The 19,088-nt window shown below is 37.3% G+C and overlaps 1 protein-coding gene across 4 annotated transcripts in view; it reads left to right on the top strand.

Annotated features, from left to right (window-relative positions):
* Window positions 1–19,088, top strand: part of Tcf12 (transcription factor 12) — a 281,258-nt gene that overhangs the window by 180,938 nt on the left and 81,232 nt on the right. For all 4 annotated transcript variants that reach the window (XM_069995334.1, XM_069995336.1, XM_069995335.1 and 1 more), the window contains one exon: window positions 17,433–17,565. In XM_069995334.1, the coding sequence (XP_069851435.1) occupies window positions 17,433–17,565 (133 nt within the window). The remainder of the gene's footprint in view (window positions 1–17,432; window positions 17,566–19,088) is intronic.

Below are 19,088 nucleotides of genomic sequence, written 5' to 3'. Positions count from 1 at the left end.
CTCAAGGCTCCTGAGTAGCTAGGATTATAGTTGTGAGCTACCAGCACCTGGCATGTTTATGCCTAAGAAATAATCAAGAAAACTTCTAGATTCTAAACTTCTAAAAACTTCTAAAACTTCTAAAAGTGTTTTTAACTATGTCACAAAATATAAAATCAATCTTAAAAAAAAAAAAAAAAAAGCCAAGCTTGGTAGTACATGTCTGTAACTCTAGCTCTTTGGTAGGTTCAGGCAGGAGGATCATTATTTTAAGGCAGGTAACACACTGAAAACCCATCTCAAAGGGGAAAAAGTAAGTGGTGTGTGTGTGTGTGTGTGTGTGTGTGTGTGTGTGTGTGTGTGTGTGTGTGTGTGTGTGTGTGTGTGTGTGTGTGTGTGTGTGTGTGTGTGTGTGTGTGTGTGTGTGTGTGTGTGTGTGTGTGTGTGTGTGTGTGTGTGTGTGAGAGAGAGAGAGAGAGAGAGAGAGGAGAGAGGAGAGAGAGAGAATAATCAGACGTGATTATAAGATAGCTGTAGTATAGGGCTCACTTTTGCTCTCTTGTCCTCTCAGTCTCCTTTATAGGGCTTTTCTTCAAAGAAAACGAAGGTTTCCTTAGTCAGTGAGAGAAGAATCAGTGTTAATTCTTTGACTCAATGGAGTGATTTTTATATAATATATATGGAATCTCTCTGAATGGTATTGTTCTGAGTGAGATATCCTTTAGGGTCTTAAAGCCTTTTTTCTCAAAATTAGCTTTTTAAGTTGCTATGTCTGTGAATCTTAACATTTACCATTTTCAAGGTTTTTGTTTTTTTTTTTTAGTAACCTAATTGTAACCTAATAACTTTAGTAACCTAATAACTATATGTACTTAAAGAGGTAATTCTCTTGTAAATTCCTTCCTTCCTTCCTTCCTTCCTTCCTTCCTTCCTTCCTTCCTTCCTTCCTTCCTTCCTTCCTTCCTTCCTTTCCTTTCTCTTCCTTCCTTCCTTCCTTCCTTCCTTCCTTCCTTCCTTCCTTCCTTCCTTCCTTCCTTCCTTCCTTCCTTCCTTTCTTTCCTCCTTCCTTTCCTCCTTCCTTTCCTCCTTTCTTTCCTCCTTCCTTTCCTCCTTCCTTTCCTCCTTCCTTCCTTCCTTCCTTCCTTCCTTCCTTCCTTCCTTCCTTCCTTCCTTTCTTTCTTTCTTTCTCTTTCTTTCTTTCTTTCTTTCTTTCTTTCTTTCTTTCTTTCTTTCTTTCTTTCTTTCTTTCTTTCTTTCTTTCTTTCTTTCTTTCTTTCTTTCTTTCTTTCTTTCTTTCTTTCTTTCTTTCTTTCTTTCTTTCTTCTTTGTGGTAGGGCTTGAACTCTGGGCCTGGGCGCTGTCCCTCAACTCTTCAGCTCAAGGATAGCTCTCTATCTCTTGAGCCACAGCACTACTTCCTATTTTCTGAACAGGTTATTGGAGATAAGAGTCTCATGGACTTTTCCTCCCTGGCTGGCTTTGAACCATGATCCTCAGATCTCAGCCTCCTGAGTAGCTAGGATTACAGGCATGAGTCACTGGCACCAGGTTTCTCTTGTAAATTTCTTTAAGCCTAAAATTCTGTAAGAATCATTTGACATGATTTCCTTTCTTTACCAGGTGCTTCATCTTTTCTCTTATGCTTCCATCTATATTAGAAGACTTGCTTGGGAAATAAAGAAATGAGCATAGATATTTTCTTGTTTTACTGCATTTATATTATACAGTCAGACAGCCAAATAGAATTAGCCCTCAGAAAGCTTGTATTCTAGTTGGGGGAGACAAGCTATCCACACATAGAATGTTATTTATGTACACTGAAGGTTAGTTAACTAAAAGGACTGGGTGATAGTAAATCTCAAGTAAGTAACACCAATGGAACTGAGAAGAGAGAAATAATACTCAGAAGAGAGAAATGAGTGTGGTTTTGGGATAAAGTATTAGAAAGGATAAATAGAGCCAAAGACTTTACAGGATAGTTGAAATTTTCCTTGGAGCCCTGGCCACTGGTGGCTCATGCCTGTAATCCTAGCTACTCAGGAGGCTGAGATCTGAGGATAATGATTCTAAGCTGGGGCAAGAAAGTCTTTAAGACTCTTAACCAATTAATCACCAGAAAATCAGAAGTGGCGCTGTGGCTCAAGTGGTAGAGTTCTTGTCTTGAGCTGAAGAACTCAGGCCCAGAGTTCAAGCCCCATGAGCGACCCCTCCCCCCCAAAAAAAAACTTCGTTGGAGAGGAGGTCAACATGGGACTAATCAAAACAAGATAAAGTACTTCCTGTCCCCTACACCAACTTCCTTAATTTTTTTCTAGAGCCAGGTTAGTGGCTGCTTGTTTATTGTGTTTCTAGCACCTATCTCAGTACTCAGCAAAAGGCAGGTCTCAATAAATCTTATTTTGAATGAAAAAAAAAATGTGTGTTTTAGGAATAATAGCATCTTAGTTTGGCTTGAATGAGTATTTACTTAGAGAATCAGTATGAGATACCTGAATTACAGCAAAGAGCCTTAGTTACCTCTCCAAAGAGTTCATCAGACAGTTGGGCTGATGAAAAATAAAGTGACTTTTAGCAAAATGATCCAGGATATACAAGAGATAGACTAGCAGACAAGGCAGCCATTTAAAATAATGTTGCTCTAGGCCACATGAAAAGAACAAATGGAAGATCATTTGAAGTCATCTTAGTGGTATAACAGTACATTACAGATGTTGTAGGATAATTTTTTTAAACTAAAGAAAGTTATGAATTCCCTCAGATAAACCTATGAGCAGGTATATAGATTTTATCTTAACAAGAAAGAACCAATTCAAAGGAAATCCCCAAATAGCCACATTCTTAGGGCAAAATACAGAAATGGGTATACAAACAAAGACCAACCCTTCTCCCCCCTTGGGGAAAGTAGGCAGTTGAGGTGCTCACATCTCCACTGGAGACAATTTTTTTGCCTGTCTGTAGAAGATTATTTTACATTATTCTCTGTCATCTATAAATTAGAGAGCTATAAAAGCTGTCATAGAATGAGAATCAGATAGTCTGGAGAGGTGTGCCCTAGAGCAAGGATGGGCCAACTGGCTGTAAGCCAACCCCCCTCCTTTTTAATTGGAATTTGGCCCCATCCACTCATTTACATACTGTCCAAGAGCATTTCCTACTGCACTTGTCAGTTTTCTAGCTGCAATTGAGAATGGCCTGCTGAGCTTGAATATTTCCTCTAGTTCTTTACAGAACCAACCCTATTCTAGATAAAGTATAGTTTTCTATCACGTGCTAATTTTTTCCTACACAGGTATAGTTCTTGGCAATTAAGATAATCAGGGGCTTTCATATCTGGCCAATCCTACGCTGGCCTGCTGTTTCCCCAAGAGGATTAATTAAAGATAATTGTTTTAAAAGCAGTTCTTTATGTAACAACAAACCTAATTGTAGGTACTTTAGACTTGGGATGAATTATTAGAAACATAATATTTAAGATGATATTATAATATTAGTTGATACTGTATAACTTTCTGAGAAAATATATTTCAAAACAGATATAAATGAACTAAAAGCCATTCAAGGAGGTAGGAAACAGTAAGGTAACTTGAAACTTGTGTATAGCGGACTGAAAGACTGATGCTTAGTTTTTAGAAGTAATGAGGAAACTATTAAAGCCTTTTCCTTGTTACTTTTAAGGTCAAAATGTTGAGCACAAGGTAGCATAAGCAATCCTAACTTCAGCAGAATTTAAGAAGAAACATTCTCATGGCCTAGCTTTTCAGATGTTGGACTATTTATCTTGGAAGAAAATGACTTCCCTATCTCAGGATGTAATCAAGGAGAGATTTGATACCACATTGCTGTGATTTACCAACAGGACCAGAGCACTTATTCTTTAGCCAAAGAAAAGGATCTGGACATGTTCTTCAATTCTTTGTGTTCTCCAGGAAACAGTAAAAGGCTTTTCGAATAGTAATGATGATCTTTCTGAGTCTGGACATCAGAAATCACTACTGATACGAATATATAGTTGTATATATTTAATTTTATTCCAGTAGCACCCAGCAGACTGAAGGCCTTAATAAACCGCAAATAGTTTAATTGATACAGTGACCAGATTTACAGGTCAGTTGGACAGGTTAATGATGATGTTAATATGCAGTGACTAGCATACATCAGACACTTAACCTTACAAACATTATTTCATTTAGCTGTGAAAATAGTGTTGTTTATTGCTGCTACTGCTGCTGCTGTTATTATTGCTGCTATTTGATAGCCAAGGAACCTGCAGCCTCAAGGAACTATAGAATTTACCACAACGACATAGCCAGTAATTGTTAGATGGATAGGAGATATTAAGGGAGTGATGAGAGAGTGATTGGAGTAATAGACTCAGTGGTCTAGTTTTCAAAGGAAGGAAATGAAGCCATGATTAAACTTTGTGACTAGAAACAAGGTCAAGATATTAGATGTCAGAAGGTGAAAGAGCAAGTGCCGAGAGCAATCAAGGAGCGACAACACTGTAAGAGCAGGAGGTGATGTCAAAGAGAATATTGAACTTCAGAGTTTCAGAAGTCAAGTGGTTCCCAGTGCTGACAACTCTCCTCTGGAGAGTAGATTATTAGATTGGTGATTGGGGATTGCAGGAGTCAAGGAGGTTGAGAGGACATAATACTCACTCTTGGATGGGTGTTGAAGCTCTCCCAAAGATAATTCCCTCAGGAGAGAGCATGTGAAATGCTATGCACAGTAGATGCTACACAGTAGACTTTCAGAAAATGTTTGAAACTGAACCATGGTCTTTAATCTTCTGGACTTGATGAATTGTTTAGGATATAGGTACAAGGAATTTTATGGTAGGAAAAACCTCCTCTTAAAAGCATCAGGTAGTAAACAGTTATCATTTTCTGCTTCCTTGGCAAGGAAACACTTCATTCATTGCTTCTAATCCCTCTGAAAAAAATCGTAATTATACTTTTGGTGACACTCGATGCTCTTAAAAAAGTCACTTTATGTGGCTGGGAAAGTGGCTCAGTGGTAGAGTGCTTGCCTTGCATGCATGAGGCCCTGGGTTCAATTCCTCAGCACCACATAAGCAAAAAGAAAAAAAAAAGGTGGAAGTGGCACTGTGGCTCATATGGTAGAGCACTAGCCTTGAGCTGAAGAGCTGAGGGACAGCGCCCAGGCCACAGAATTCAGGCCCCACTACCGGACCGGGCCCCCCCCCCCAAAAAAAAAAAAAAAGTCACTTTACTTTTTTTTTCTATTGCAAATTTATTTCAGTAAAAAACAGCCTGTTAAATCATAGAGATTAAATGTCATCTCAGAAGACACAAAAAGAGGTAAAGGTGACTGTGTACTGAATGTTACATAATAAGGAGTGGTTGTCAGTTTTGAAGATGACTGTCACTTTTGAATGCTAGGAAATAACAAAATAAACAGCAGGAACAATAGAACATTGGCAGTTGTGGTAATTGGATCATGAGTATATTAAGGCTCACTGTACTGTTTGAAAATTTCCAAAATAAGAATTGCAGTTTTGTGAACATGTGTAGTTGTAATATTTCAGCTCATGAAGCATTACATGTCTCATCCTCCTAACGCCGTGTTGAGTTGTATGTTATTCTTGGGTGTACCTTTGGAAATACAAAGGATTAGGAAGAGTGCTACTCATTTACTATCTTTGAAAGCCAGCATTAAAGAGAAAGGGAATAGTTTCAGAGTATTAAAATTCTTCTAAAAGGTTTAGGATTTCCTACTACCATTTTCATAGAAGCAAATAGGAAATGATGTATATAGTGTCTCCTGTTCTTCTAATGTTAGTACTGTACAATAGAATATATGGCTTTAGTACTGTACAATAGAATATATGGCTTTTTTTTTTTTTTTTGGGTCCGGTCGTGGGGCCTGAACTCCTGGCCTGGGCGCTTTTTTTTTATGTGGTGCTGAGGAATCGAACCCAGGGCCTTGAGCATGCAAGGCAAGTGCTCTACCACTGAGCCACCTTCCCAGCCCGGCTTTTTTTATTAAGGAAAAGGTTCCAAAGTATACTGGTAGCATTGTAGGAAATCATTCACAAGGCTTCTTTTAAGAGATTTTGCTGGGCACTGATGGCTTACACCAATAATCCTAGCTCCTCAGGAGGCTGAAATCTAAGGATCCCGGTTCAAAGCCAGCCCAGGCAGCTAAATCTTTGAAATTCTTATCCCTAATTAACTACCAAAAAGCTAGAAATGGAGCAGTGGTTTAAAGTGGTAGAGCGCTGGCCTTGAGCAAAAGAGCTCAGGAACAGCTCCTAGGCTCTGAGTTCAAGCCCCAGGATTGACCAAAAATAAAAAGAGGAGATTTCAATTAAAAATTCAGACATTCAGAAAACTGTTCACTTCTTGGGGAATGATGGGTTAATGAAGGGTTGTAACAATATTATTAGACAGCTCAAGCTGGCCTTGATCTCAAGATCATCATGCTTCAAGCTTCCCAAGTGTTAGGATGGCAGATAAGTGCTAAGATTACAGTCACGTGTCACCACACATGGCTAGAGGACATGCTTAGCACATATTACTTCCAGTTTCATTAGAATCTGCCTTCAAGAAATGACCTGGGCTAGAAGAATGGCTCAAGTGTAGAATGGCCAAAAGAGGAAAAAACAGAGGGAGAGAAGGATGAAAGTGGGCTTCTTTATGGCAGCCTATAAAATAGTAAACATTTTCATTGCATGTTTATAATTATTACTTAAATATATTATGAAATTTTAGCTCTTCATTTCCAGTAAGTGTTTCTTCATTGACCTATATCCCAGATCTTCCTACTCTTGATATCTTTTCATTGACTGATGCAAATTTGGAAGAAAGGTTGAAAAAAAATGTTGGAAAAGAAATATTAAGATAGTAAAATTTCCCTTTGTTACTGATAATTAAAGAAGATTGGGGAACTTAAACTTACTAGATGACCATGCTTTAGTCATGTGGTACTATATAGGTAGTTTGTTTCTGTAAGCCAGAAAGGTTGTGCTGCTTACACTGGCAGGATGCATGTGATGGATGACTGTCATTATCTTCTCAAACCTGCATGACACTTTAAGAACAGACAATAATAATTAAATTTTCAAGAAACCATGTTGAGATTATAAGATTTGAGACATGCCCAGAAACCACCATGGCTAGTGGTGACTGGTTTGTTTTTATTGACCCAGGAAAAAACTGTAAGCATCTCAGGTTTTCTTTTATTTTGTTTCCCTGTATAGTCTCCCCCTCTCTGTCCCCACCCCTGAGTTAATATAGTGTCCAAAGTGTTGGTAATGACTTGGAACTATTCAGGTTGCACAAAGCATTTAATGAAATCTTGTCTTAGACAAAACACTGGAGAAGATCATAATTAATGTCTCATTTTCTGCCAGTTGCTATTGATTACTCATTCAAGATCCCTTTGTTCTCAGGATGATAACAACTGTAGTTTGCATCACTATCTAATGAGATTCTCAGGATAGAATTCTTTAACAGCATGCTGATAATTGCTAACATATCCCTGAAATTTCAATGTAAATGAATTAGCATCATAATACAATTATTTCACAAATGTCAGTGTTTTGCAAATTTAAAATTTATTAAGTCCATTTTTAATCATTTATAGAAAATTAACAGAAGATGGTTATATTATTAAAACCCAACTTTTATTGCTTGCCCTGGATCCACTTACCCTCCATGATAGTTGGATTGTGATTTGGTTGTTACTTGGAATGAGAGGTTTCTTTGTCACTATTCAGTTCTCCTGTCACAATCTCTGAAACTTCAATTGGACTCAAAACAGAACTGAAGTGTACTGGGTGTTTTTTGTCTTTTTTAAATTAAACTATAAGTAGAAGAAAAATTGCAAAAGCAATGTACTAATTTGGCTCTCTTGATCCATTGGTGACAAAAGAGAAACATAATACTAAAGCATAAAGAATTGAACTGAGAAAATCTTCAGTGTATGTATTCTATATTAGTATGGTTGTATTTTATATCCCTTTAATTTCAGCATATTCCCTCCTCAAAAGACAACTCTTGAACAGCTGCTTGCCTTTATGTATTAAGACTGCCTGCCATTTCAGGAGCGTAAAATAGGCATGAAATTAAGGAATTTTTGTGACTGTGCATGCAGCAGAGGTTCTGTGAGTCCATAATAAATATTTCAATTTTTTTAGGTAGGTGACAATAGTATTTCACATAGGTAATTCTTCTAGAAAGCACATTAATGTTAAGTTGGTGCTTCAACATTTTAGTCATAAAATGATGAATACAATTACTGCCTAATTTAATCTGAATTTATGGGTGGATATCAAAGTATATTTAGTAAGTTTGAGCCAGTCAATTTAATGAAAAAAAGAAGTTCTGGGAAAGTGAGCTTATATTTATTTTTACCATCAAAGGTAAAGAACACTCGATTATTATACTATGATTCTTGAATCCTTATAGCTACTGTATGGTACCATTTTGCATAGAATGTTCCTTTGTGGTCCTGTAAATAGCATATTCAAAATGCCTTCCAGTATAATTAACAAGAGTTTGCATTAGTAAATTATTTTGGCCCAGCCCACTTTTTTGCTTTTGGGCCACTAAATAACCTTTTCAAATTCACACTTGAGAGTCAGAGTAGTTCTTACCCAAGGAGAGTACTGAAAATCTTCAAAGTATGTATTGAATAGGTTATTAAAGTTATTTGTAAAGAAATGAGGATTCTTGGGCTGGGAAGATGGCTCAGTGGTAAAGTGCTTGCCTTGCATGCATGAGGCACTGAATTCAATTCCTCAGCACCACATAAGCAGAAAAAGCCAGTAGTGGCTCCATGGCTCAAGTGGTAGAACTCTAGCCTTGCTCTGAAGAGCTTAGGGACAGAGCCCAGGCCCCACGAAGGACAGAAAAGAAAAATAAAAAAGAAATGAGTCTTATTTATAGGCTAGAAGTTTGTCATGTTATTCAAAATATTATTTACTATATATTTTACTGTAATAATCTAGGCCAGTAGTCTAGGCTCTTTATTAGTATTTCAGGGGATAGATAACTGTTTCATTGATTATCAGTGTTAGATACGTTTTTCCCATGAGGTTTTATTTAGATGGCTCTGAAAAGATTATTTTCTACTAGTATATTAAGAAATGAGTGTTATATTATTTCAGAATACTATTTTCCTCTTGAATAGACAGTTTGGCAGAAAAAAGCTGCTTTGCCTAGTTTTGTATCCTCTGGGATATTTGTATTCTATTTCCTAAGACACCTTCAGGACAAGATCTGGTAATCAATAGTGCTTCTCATTTGCATTAGGCAGGCAGAAAAATCAATAATATAGGCTGGTAGTTAATTTGATTTTAGAAGAAAAATAAAATATTTTTACTTATGTTTTTGTATTGATGAATCAAAGGAAATATAAATAATTGTTACTAGTGGATATGAAAATGTACGGCTTTTATAATTTAGCCTTTTTTGTATCATATTTTCTTTTGGTTTAGTTAACAAGACAAAACTATGATCTTGTTAAAAAGAAACATTTGCTCCATTTACTTAGCTTAATTATACATATCACAATATTTCCTTCCTTTAAGGAAGGAAAAAAGTTATTGATACAATTTTGGCAATGGAGTAAAATATAATTCCCTGTCCACATTTGTCTGTAGTAAGAAGAAAAGTTTATGAACACTAAAGTTTGTAACAAGTAGGTGTTTTCTCCTAAGAAGTATATTCTTTTTCCTATATAATATGTATCTTTTGATTTGTGTTTCGTAGGTAAATTATTTTTAGAACTGTAACCCACAAATTCACTTTTAAATTACTTCATATAAATTACTTAACATTCTAATTTAAGTGGTTTATATTCCTGGACTGCTATAGGAATTTTATATTGGGGAAAAGACCTCCTAAACAAACCTAGATAAAATTACTAAGGACAGTTACTGAGATGTGGTGCTTTTTAAATGTGCTAGTGAATTCTCAGTGTTTATTGTTCTTGTCTCCAAGGTTTTACTTTGGAAAAATACAGACTTTCAGAAAGGAAGAAGAGTGCAGCGAATGTCCATGCACTCTTCATGAATGCCAGTTAACATTTCACCACATTTGGGTGCACACATTCCACTTTTCTCACCCAATGTGTGTGCATATATTTGTATGCAATATGTGGCTTTCTACACACAAGTGCACACGCTTCTGCTGAATCATTTGAGAATAAATTGACATTTTTCTCTTCTTGATTTGGATTGATACAGCTTGAATCTGTCACATCTTTCCTCAGATTTAGCCTCTAATTGTCCACCCTCTCTCCAGGGGTCTGTCACTTCTGCCTCTGTTCTTTTGACTCTTTCCAACATCTGATTTTACCATAGCCATTGGGAGTTGTAACCCAACCAGCTTGGATTCAGGGCAAACAAGGTCTCCTGAAACCTCAAGTCACTTAGAACAAAAGGTTTGTGCCCAAGAAATAGAGGCAAGGAATGCTACTTATCTTCATTCTTTTTTTTAAATAGAATGTTATGATTTATACCAAAAAAAGAATGTTTTATTTTAACAAAGCCAATAAATAACTTCTTTGTAGTTTTATGTTAGCTAGTAGTAATGTATACAATTAAAAAAGAACAGATTTATTGTCCTTATATAACTTGTTCAGGATTTAAACACAAGATACCTAACTGCAAAAACCCATGCTATTTCTTAGAAATATTTTAAAAGGGACTGGGAAGGTGGCTCAGTGGTAGAGCACTTGCCTTGCATTCATGAGGCCCTGGGTTCGATTCCTCAGCACCACATAAGCACAAAGAAAAAAAGCCGGAAGTGGCACTGTGGCTCAAGTGGTAGAGCACTAGCCTAGAGCTGAAGACCTGAGGGACAGTGCCCAGGCCCAGAGTTCAGGCCCCAGGACCGGACCAAAAAATATATATATATTTTTTTTTTTTATGGATTTTCCTGTTTATTTAGATTATTCATGCTTCTTCATTGTGAGCATAACTTGACATGTTTGAAGAAGGCAACCTAATTTTACTCATCTGTATGTCTGTTACCCAACCATATAGACCTCTCTTTACCATCCTTTAAACTCAACCTTAGATTACAATTTTTTACATGCCTATAAAAATTTGTATATAGGGACTGGGAATGTGGTAGCATATTTGCCTAACATGCATGAAGCCCTGGGTTCAATTCCTTGGTACCACATAACCATAAAATAAATTTAAAATTTTATAAAATTGTATACAGGAATCCAGGCCCTGATGGCTTACGTCTATAATCCTAACTGTTCAGGACACTTGAGATCTGAGGATCATAATTCAAAGCTAGTCTGGGCAGGAAAGTCCATGAGACTCTTATCTCCAGTTAACTAACCACCAGAAACCCAGAAGTAGGGCTGTGGCTCAAAGTGGTAGAGCACCAGCCTTAAGCAAAAACAGCTTAGGGATAGCACCCAGAACCTGAGGTCAAACCCCATGACTGACAAACAAATAAAAAAAGTATATAGGGAATGTTGTAAAGGGACTTATAAAGACACATATGAATGTCTTTTTCTTGTATATTTTTATATATGTACAATACCTATCTGTGTCTTCCATGTGAGAAAATACAGATGGAATGATAAGTACAAGCAGTACCTCAAAAAATTATGAATGAGAAGCCAGTATGGCCCTGAGCAGGGAACATCCTTTAGAAAGACCAATGATCCTTAAAGAAAACTTTAAGGTCCATGACCTGTGCCTTCAAGCATGTGGTAATAATGTGTTCCATCTAGCATACTATGACCCATATTCTGATCTTGCTGTTTGAGGAATGTTTCACGGTCCTATCACTGGCAAAGTAAAAGGAAGAAATGCAAAGCAGATGTACTAACAGACATTTCAGTATAACATGTGTGAGAGAGTTGATTCTAGGCTACTCAGCCTTCACACATATCAGGAAATCATGGTTTGTCATATAAATACAGAAAATATATAAATGTGTGTTTTTGTGTTTACATTCATCACTTTTAGCATTTCTTCCGGAGCTTATTTTAAGGAAGATTATTTCTCTTTTATGTGTGATAATCACACCTTTCCCTCCCAATCTGCTGAATGTTTTATCTGCTGAAATTTATGCTATGGAGTCTAAATAATTACATTGATGTTGTATAGTCTTTGGTATGTACATACCATATTGTCTGGTGATGAAAAATTCCCCTACTTTCCTGCTTTTTAAAGGAATATCTAAGCTGTTTCCAAAGAAGAATTTATCTTGAAAAAGCTGAAAGAAAACTGTTGTCTTTGATAATGAATATTTTGGAAACATGTAATAGCCTTTGGCTAGTTTGGTAGCTGGATTGATTCATGTGTGCCTCAGCATTGTTCAATAAGCTTTAAAGAAACTGAAATACCAAATGCAAATGAAATGACAACCTAGAAAAACTTAGGAGATACAGCAGAAACCATTATCAGAGGGAAATGTTTAGTTATACATGTCTACATTTTGAAAAGAAAGCAATCCAGCCAGGCTCAGTAATGTTCACGTGAATTTGTAATTATTTAGAAGATTGAGGGAAGACAATTGCACATTTGAGGACAGTTTGAGCATTATAGCAAGAACTAATCTCAGGGGCAGAGAATAAGTTTCCAAATCTGCAACCTAACTTTAAGAAACTAAGGGAATGGGCTGGGAAGGTGGCTCAGTGGTAGAGCGCTTGCCTTGCATGCCTGAGGCCCTGGGTTCAATTCCTCAGCACCACATAAGCAAAAAAAAAGTCGGAAGTGGCACTGTGGCTCAAGTGGTAGAGCGCCAGCCTTGAGTTGAAGAGCTGAGGGACAGCACCCAGGCCCAGAGTTAAGGCCCCACAACTGGACCTAAAAAATAAAAAAAAAAAAAAAAAAAAAGAAACTAAGGGAAAAAAAGAACAATGCCCTAAGTAGACGTAGTGGTCTCTGCCTGTAATCTCAGCACTCAAGAGGCTGAGGCAAGAATATCATGAGTCTGAAACAAGCTTTGGCAGCTGTACAAGACCCTGTCTAAAAGAGGAGAGCTGGTGACTGTTTACAAAGATCAACAAAAGTGACACGCTTTTAGTTAAATTTATTAAAAGAAAAAGAATAGTAAAGGTACTAAATTGTAAATGAAAATGGGTGACATTATCTCTGACTTTACAGAGATAAAAGCAATAAAGCATTAAAGTAATACTAGTATTCCAGCAGTTAATCTTGGGAAATGTATGAGTTCCTAAAAAGTACACATACACTACCAAACAGCAAATCTAAACAAAGCAAAAATAAGGAGACCGAATCACTAATAAATAATCTCCTAATTAAGAAAAGTACAAGACCAGTGGTTTCACCAGTGAATTTACTAATGATTTAGAACAGATTCTTTTTTTTTTTTTTTTTTTTTTTTTTTTTTTTTTTTTTTGTCGGTCCTGGGGATTGAACTCTGGGCCTGGGCGCTGTCCCTCAGCTCTTCAGCTCAAGGCAAGCGCTCTACCACTTGAGCTACAGAGCCACTTCCGGTTTTCTGGTGGTTTATTGGAGATAGGAGGCTCACGGTCTCTCCTGCCCGGGTTGGCTTTGAACCCCGATCCTCAGATCTCAGCCTCCTGAGTAGCTAGGATTACAGGCGTGAGTCACCAGCACCCGGCTAGAACAGATTCTTAACCCATTGGGTGTTCACTGTGTTCATCTGTTATCAGAGACAAAGATACCACAAGAAAAAGGGAACCTCATTTTTCCCGTTTGAAGACTTAACTATAAAACTACAATAATCAAAACAGTGTGATACTCTCATTAGGTAAATATATAAACCAATGAGATACAATTAAGAGTCTATAAGTAGCTGAAACATTTATTGTCAGTTATTTTCAAAGATGCTAAGATCACAGAATAGGGAAATAGTATCCAACAAGTGGTACTGAGACAACTAGATATGCATGGGAGGTTGGATCCTTTCTCTACACCAAATATAAAATGAACTCAGTATTTACTGAAAACCTAAATGTAACAGTTAAAACTGTAAAATTCTTGGGAGAAAATACAATGCTGTATCTTTATCATCTTAGACTTGTCAATAGAGTCTTAGATGTGACATCAAAACAAAGAGAAAGAGGAAGTGGAGCTATGGCTCCTGTGGTATAGATCTGTAGCCTTGAGCACAAAGGCTTAGGCACAACATCCACACCCTGAGCTGAAGCCCCAGAGTAGGCACCAAAAAAGATAAAAATAAAACTAGAAATAAAAAAGCAAAATTGAAAAAAAATTGCATCAAAAGATATTAAGATAGTAATCCCAGACATCAACTGGTTGAAGCAAGAGGATTTATAAGTTCAAGGCCTCAATATATCATGTAGCAAGACCTTGTCACACACACTCTTTAAAAAAAAAAAAAAAGGAAAAAAATTTTAGGGCTAGCTCAGTATGTGCAAGACCCTACATTCAATTTTGTAGCTGTACTATGTACAGTATGTCTAAAATGACCATCAGTAGATGAATGGATAAATAAATTATATATATCCATACAATGGAATGTTATTTAGTCCTGTGGAATGAATGTTGACACCTGCTAGAAGGTGAAGAAACTTTAAAAGCATTGTGCTAGGTGAAAGATGCCAGCTGCAAAAGGTTACATATTGGCCAGTTGCTGGTACCTCACACCTGTGATCCTAGCTACTCAAGAGGTTAAGAGCTGAGGATTACGGTTCAAAGCCAGCCTGAACAGAAAAGTCTGTGAGACTGTTAGCGCCAATAAACCACTCAGGAAAAAAAAAAAAAATGATGCTGGGGCTCAGTTGGTAGCATGCTAACCTTGAAAAAAAAGAAGCCCAGGGACAGTGCCCAGGCATAGAGTTCAAGTCCCAGGACTAGCAAAAAAAAAAGTTACATATCATATGATTAGATTGATATGAAATATCCAAAATAGATAAATCTATAAACCTATAGGGAGAGGAAGCAAGTTGGTGTTTGTCAGGAGTTAGAGAGGGTAAAATGTGAAGTGTCACTACTTAGTAAGTGTAGAGGTTGGGGAGGAAAGGAACAGGAGTGAGCTTAATGGATATGGGCTTCCTTCTGGGGTAGTGAGAATGTTCTGGAACTAGATAGTAGTGGTGGTTGTACAACAACATGAATGTACTAAATTCCAAGTTTTAGAAACTTAAATGGTTCATTTGTCATATAAATTGTATCTTGATTTTTTTTTTTTTAAGCTGAAACTTTTCGGGGGAGGGGCTGTCTGGTCGTGGGCCCTGAACTCTGGTCCTGGGCGCTGTCCTTCAGCTCTTTAGCTCAAGGCTAGCACTCTACCACTTGAGCCACAGCGCCACTTCCGGGTTTTTTCTTTTTTTTTCTTATGTGGTGCTGAGGAATCCAACCCAGGGCCTCAGGCATGCAAGGCAAGCGCTCTACCATTGAGCCAACTTCCCAGTCCAAGCTGAAACGTTTATAGGGGAAAAAGTGGGAGGAGAGAAAAGGAGAGAGCCATTTATATGAGAGGTTTTGTTTTTTTATAGGGTTTTGTTGTGATAGTCCTATGGCTTGAAATCAGGGCCTGAATGCTGTCCCTGAGCCTTTTTTGTTCAAGGCTGCTGCTTTACCACTTAAGCCACAGCTCCACTTCAGCTTTTGGGGTTAATTAGAAAAAAAAGTCTCACAGTGAGACCAAAAAAGAAAATCACCAAGGTGTAACACCGAAGTGCCTCTTCATATGTATATAAAATAATATATATACTGAACCAAACTCCAAAGATAAGGAATTCTTAATTTGTGTTTGTTTTGTTTTGTTTTCTGATGACTCTGTGTTCTTTACCTCATATATGGTGCACATCTGAGGGAAGGTGGGGGGGGCGGGGGGAGGGCACAGAACCAGTAGAAAACAGGTGGAAAAGTGCAGCAATAGAGCCCACTGGCTGCATTGGGCATTGATAAAAGTGAACCACGCAACTCGTGGGCAGAGATGGGAGGGAGGGAATGGGAAAGAATGAGGAAACAGATGATACTAAGCCAAAGGAAGGAAATGTATTTAACTACCTGACATAATATGTGCAGGTAACTCTGCTGTATATCTCCTCTATAACAACAATAAAGGAATCTCATGGACTTTGGAGTGGACTGGGTTTGAACCAACCCAATGCTTAGATATCAGCTTCCTGAGTAGCTAGGATTACAAATATGAACCATCACCTGGCTCTATAGAGTTATTTTTAGAGATAGAATAGAGATAGCAGCTAGATTTTCCAAAGTTCTGCTAAAGTGACTTGAGTAAAGTCCTGACTAAAGCTGAAGTTTATTTTTCAGTGTATTTGTAATGCTCGGTGGTTGAAAAGACAGCTACTAAGAGTTTGGTGGTGGCAGTAAGGGATATTAAGTATATTGTTGGAGGAAAATAAATGTGCAAGAGGAATCTCATCTCCTTTTACTTGAGTGTCCTCTCAGATGTATCTCTATGCCCTTTCCTGTTGACTTTCCTTTTCCCTCTCTTTCACATCACTCTGGTCCCTTCTCATCTCAGCTGCCAGAAATCTTGGAGCAAAATCCTGCCAAACAAACCTCATTTGTTTTATGATGGGGTCATTGGGTGAATGGGTTAGGGCTATGCGATCTCTGAATTTCAGTGAAGCATTTGACAAAGTCTCATGATGTCACCGAAGCATACCTCAGGGTTCCCTCCTCAGCCTTGTCATCTTGATGGATTTACTTTAATCACATTTTTGATGCCTAGACATTAGAAAGGCTATAAATGCATTGGTTGACAAACTTAGAATCTGAAAAAGGATAGGAATGTATGATGTTTATGGACTAAATAGGACAAGACGAATTTCATCAGAGAAGCAGAGATTAACATTAGATCTTGCAGTTGAGACAAACAAATACAAACTAAATAAACATAACATAGAAGGATAAAACAGAACATGCCACAACACAAAAAGCCATGAAATGTGACTGTTGTCAACATCCAGACAAAAGTTAGCACAAATGGGTTTCTGGAATATGCTCCATTCTAGTCAGGCCACATCTGAGGCATTGTCCTCCATTTCATTTTACAGTGAACTTTGACAAACTGGAGAGGGATTTACAGGATCAGGTCTGGGATGAAGAAGAAACTTACGCACGTGTCATCAGACACAAGTGAAGAAAATGAATGGCTAGAAAATACTGACATTCTTCAAACAGTGTCCAAAAAGAAAAGGAAAAAGTACAGCATTATCGACTGGTGTGATGACAAAAAACACTTTTAGCAAAAACTGGATGACTGCTTTTCAAAAATGTTGATAGAGTGGAATCACAGTTACTAAAATATCACTCAATCCGAAGATTAGTGAGTATACATAAGTAGTAAAAAGTGGGCAAGGTTAGGGTGGAGAATACAATAGATGCTGAAACGGTTGGTCCAATTCAAAAATTACTTTTAGGGTGTTTTGTAAGTTTAACACATTGCTGAAGGTCCTTTAAGATAATTCAGAAATAGTGAAGCAGTATCAGCAGGAAGGTGACTTGTTTCTTTGGTCTTGTTTTGTAGTCTAGTCTCCTAAGACAAGATCTAGGACTCGGGAGTCCAGCACAGCTGTCTTCTTCAGGAAAACCTGGTACACCATACTACTTCTCAGCAACAAGCTCCAGGAGAAGACCACTCCATGACTCTGTAGCCCTAGGTGAGTCCATCACACAGAAACTCCCATCTTACAAATGTTTCTATTCTTTTTAAAATTTCTCCCCACCTGAACTATGCTGGTGTGCTTTTAATTAGAAGGTCCATTGGAAGGGAAAACAATGCAGAGAGTTATTCTGAACAAAACATAATTAAAATTAAAAAGGTGTGCAACTGTGACATAGGATTGTCACGGTGCTGTTCCCCCTGCCCAGTTCCAAAACAGTACTGCAGGAACCTTGTACAGTATTAAGCCCTCGGACCCTCTCTTCTTTTGTGGCTTTTTTTCTTTCTTCTTTTTCTTCTTCTTTCCCTTCTCCCTTTCTCCTTCCTCCTTCCCCTTCCTCTTCCTCCTTTAGATCTCAGAGTCCTGAGTTGCTAGGATTACTGGCATGAGCTACCAGCACCTGGCTTGGCTTTTTTCTAACTCATATTTAGCCCTACTAAGCCAGTGTGTTTTGTGTTGCTGCTTACAGTTAACCTCACATGTACCCCAATATCTTATCCAATCAAAATTTTTGGTGATTCCTGCCAAAGACCTTTATTGTAGCATAGGTCAGCTTCTAAATTTATCTACTAAAAGAAACTATGTAATAGGAACAAATATTTGTTGACTGCTTTCAGTTTATATGTGAAATATTTAGGTGAAATGTTAACTGGTTTAAACTGGTTTAAATATTTAAGTGAAATATTTCCGAGGTTTAAGCTCTTGAAGGTTGTGCAAAGGGCATGTTCGGGATTATCAAACTCAGTAATGAGAAGTCTTTAACTAGATATATCCACTTCTCAGTATGTATTGGTATGGGTATATATCGTAGGTGATTTAGAATGTGTGCATGTTATTAAGATTCAGCCCTATCAATTTAGACAGGTATTTTTAAAGAAATGCTAAATAGTAAATACATTTCTTCATTTCCACTGTTTTTCTACTTTTTGACTTAGTCAAAGTGGGAATGTTGTTTTGAGTGTAGATTTAGGCATGTTACTCTAGAAAAACATCTTGTTCAAATGGTAGGTGAGCACATACTATCACAAAGGCACTAATATCATCATTATTACTATTACTATCACTAAAATTTCAAGAGGAAAACATCAACTATGCAAGTAGTTAGGAAAGAATAGATTTCATAAAATTCCAGACTTAAAATTCAAGTTTCCTGGAAATTAAAACTTGTATGTTCTTTGTTTTCATTGATGTAAATACTTTTGATGGTCTCTTCCATTCTAGGTATGGCACTATACACAGCACATCTTTTCAGAAGCTCTGTGGTGTTGTAATGTTTGCCTCAGCTTAAACATGAGCCAAGGCATCAAGAAACAGTAATTTAATTTAGTCCAGGCTAAATTGGAACTGTGGTCATTCTCTTGACACTTGGGGAGACCCATTGGTCTTCCCATGTGAATATTATTTAGCAGATTATTATTAACATTGTCCATTGATATTTCTTTGTGTTAACCATTTTTCTTGGCACTGAAGTCATTGAAGAACTTCAGAGATCTGTTCTTAACTAAGTATCTTCTGGAACC

Source organism: Dipodomys merriami, unplaced genomic scaffold (genome assembly GCF_024711535.1).
Source record: "Dipodomys merriami isolate MVZ:Mamm:240054 unplaced genomic scaffold, mDipMer1.0.p SCAF_48, whole genome shotgun sequence".
Classification (NCBI taxonomy): Eukaryota; Metazoa; Chordata; class Mammalia; order Rodentia; family Heteromyidae; genus Dipodomys; species Dipodomys merriami.
The sequence above is the reverse complement of the archived record's forward strand: the minus strand, read 5'-3'. Positions and strand labels throughout refer to the sequence as shown.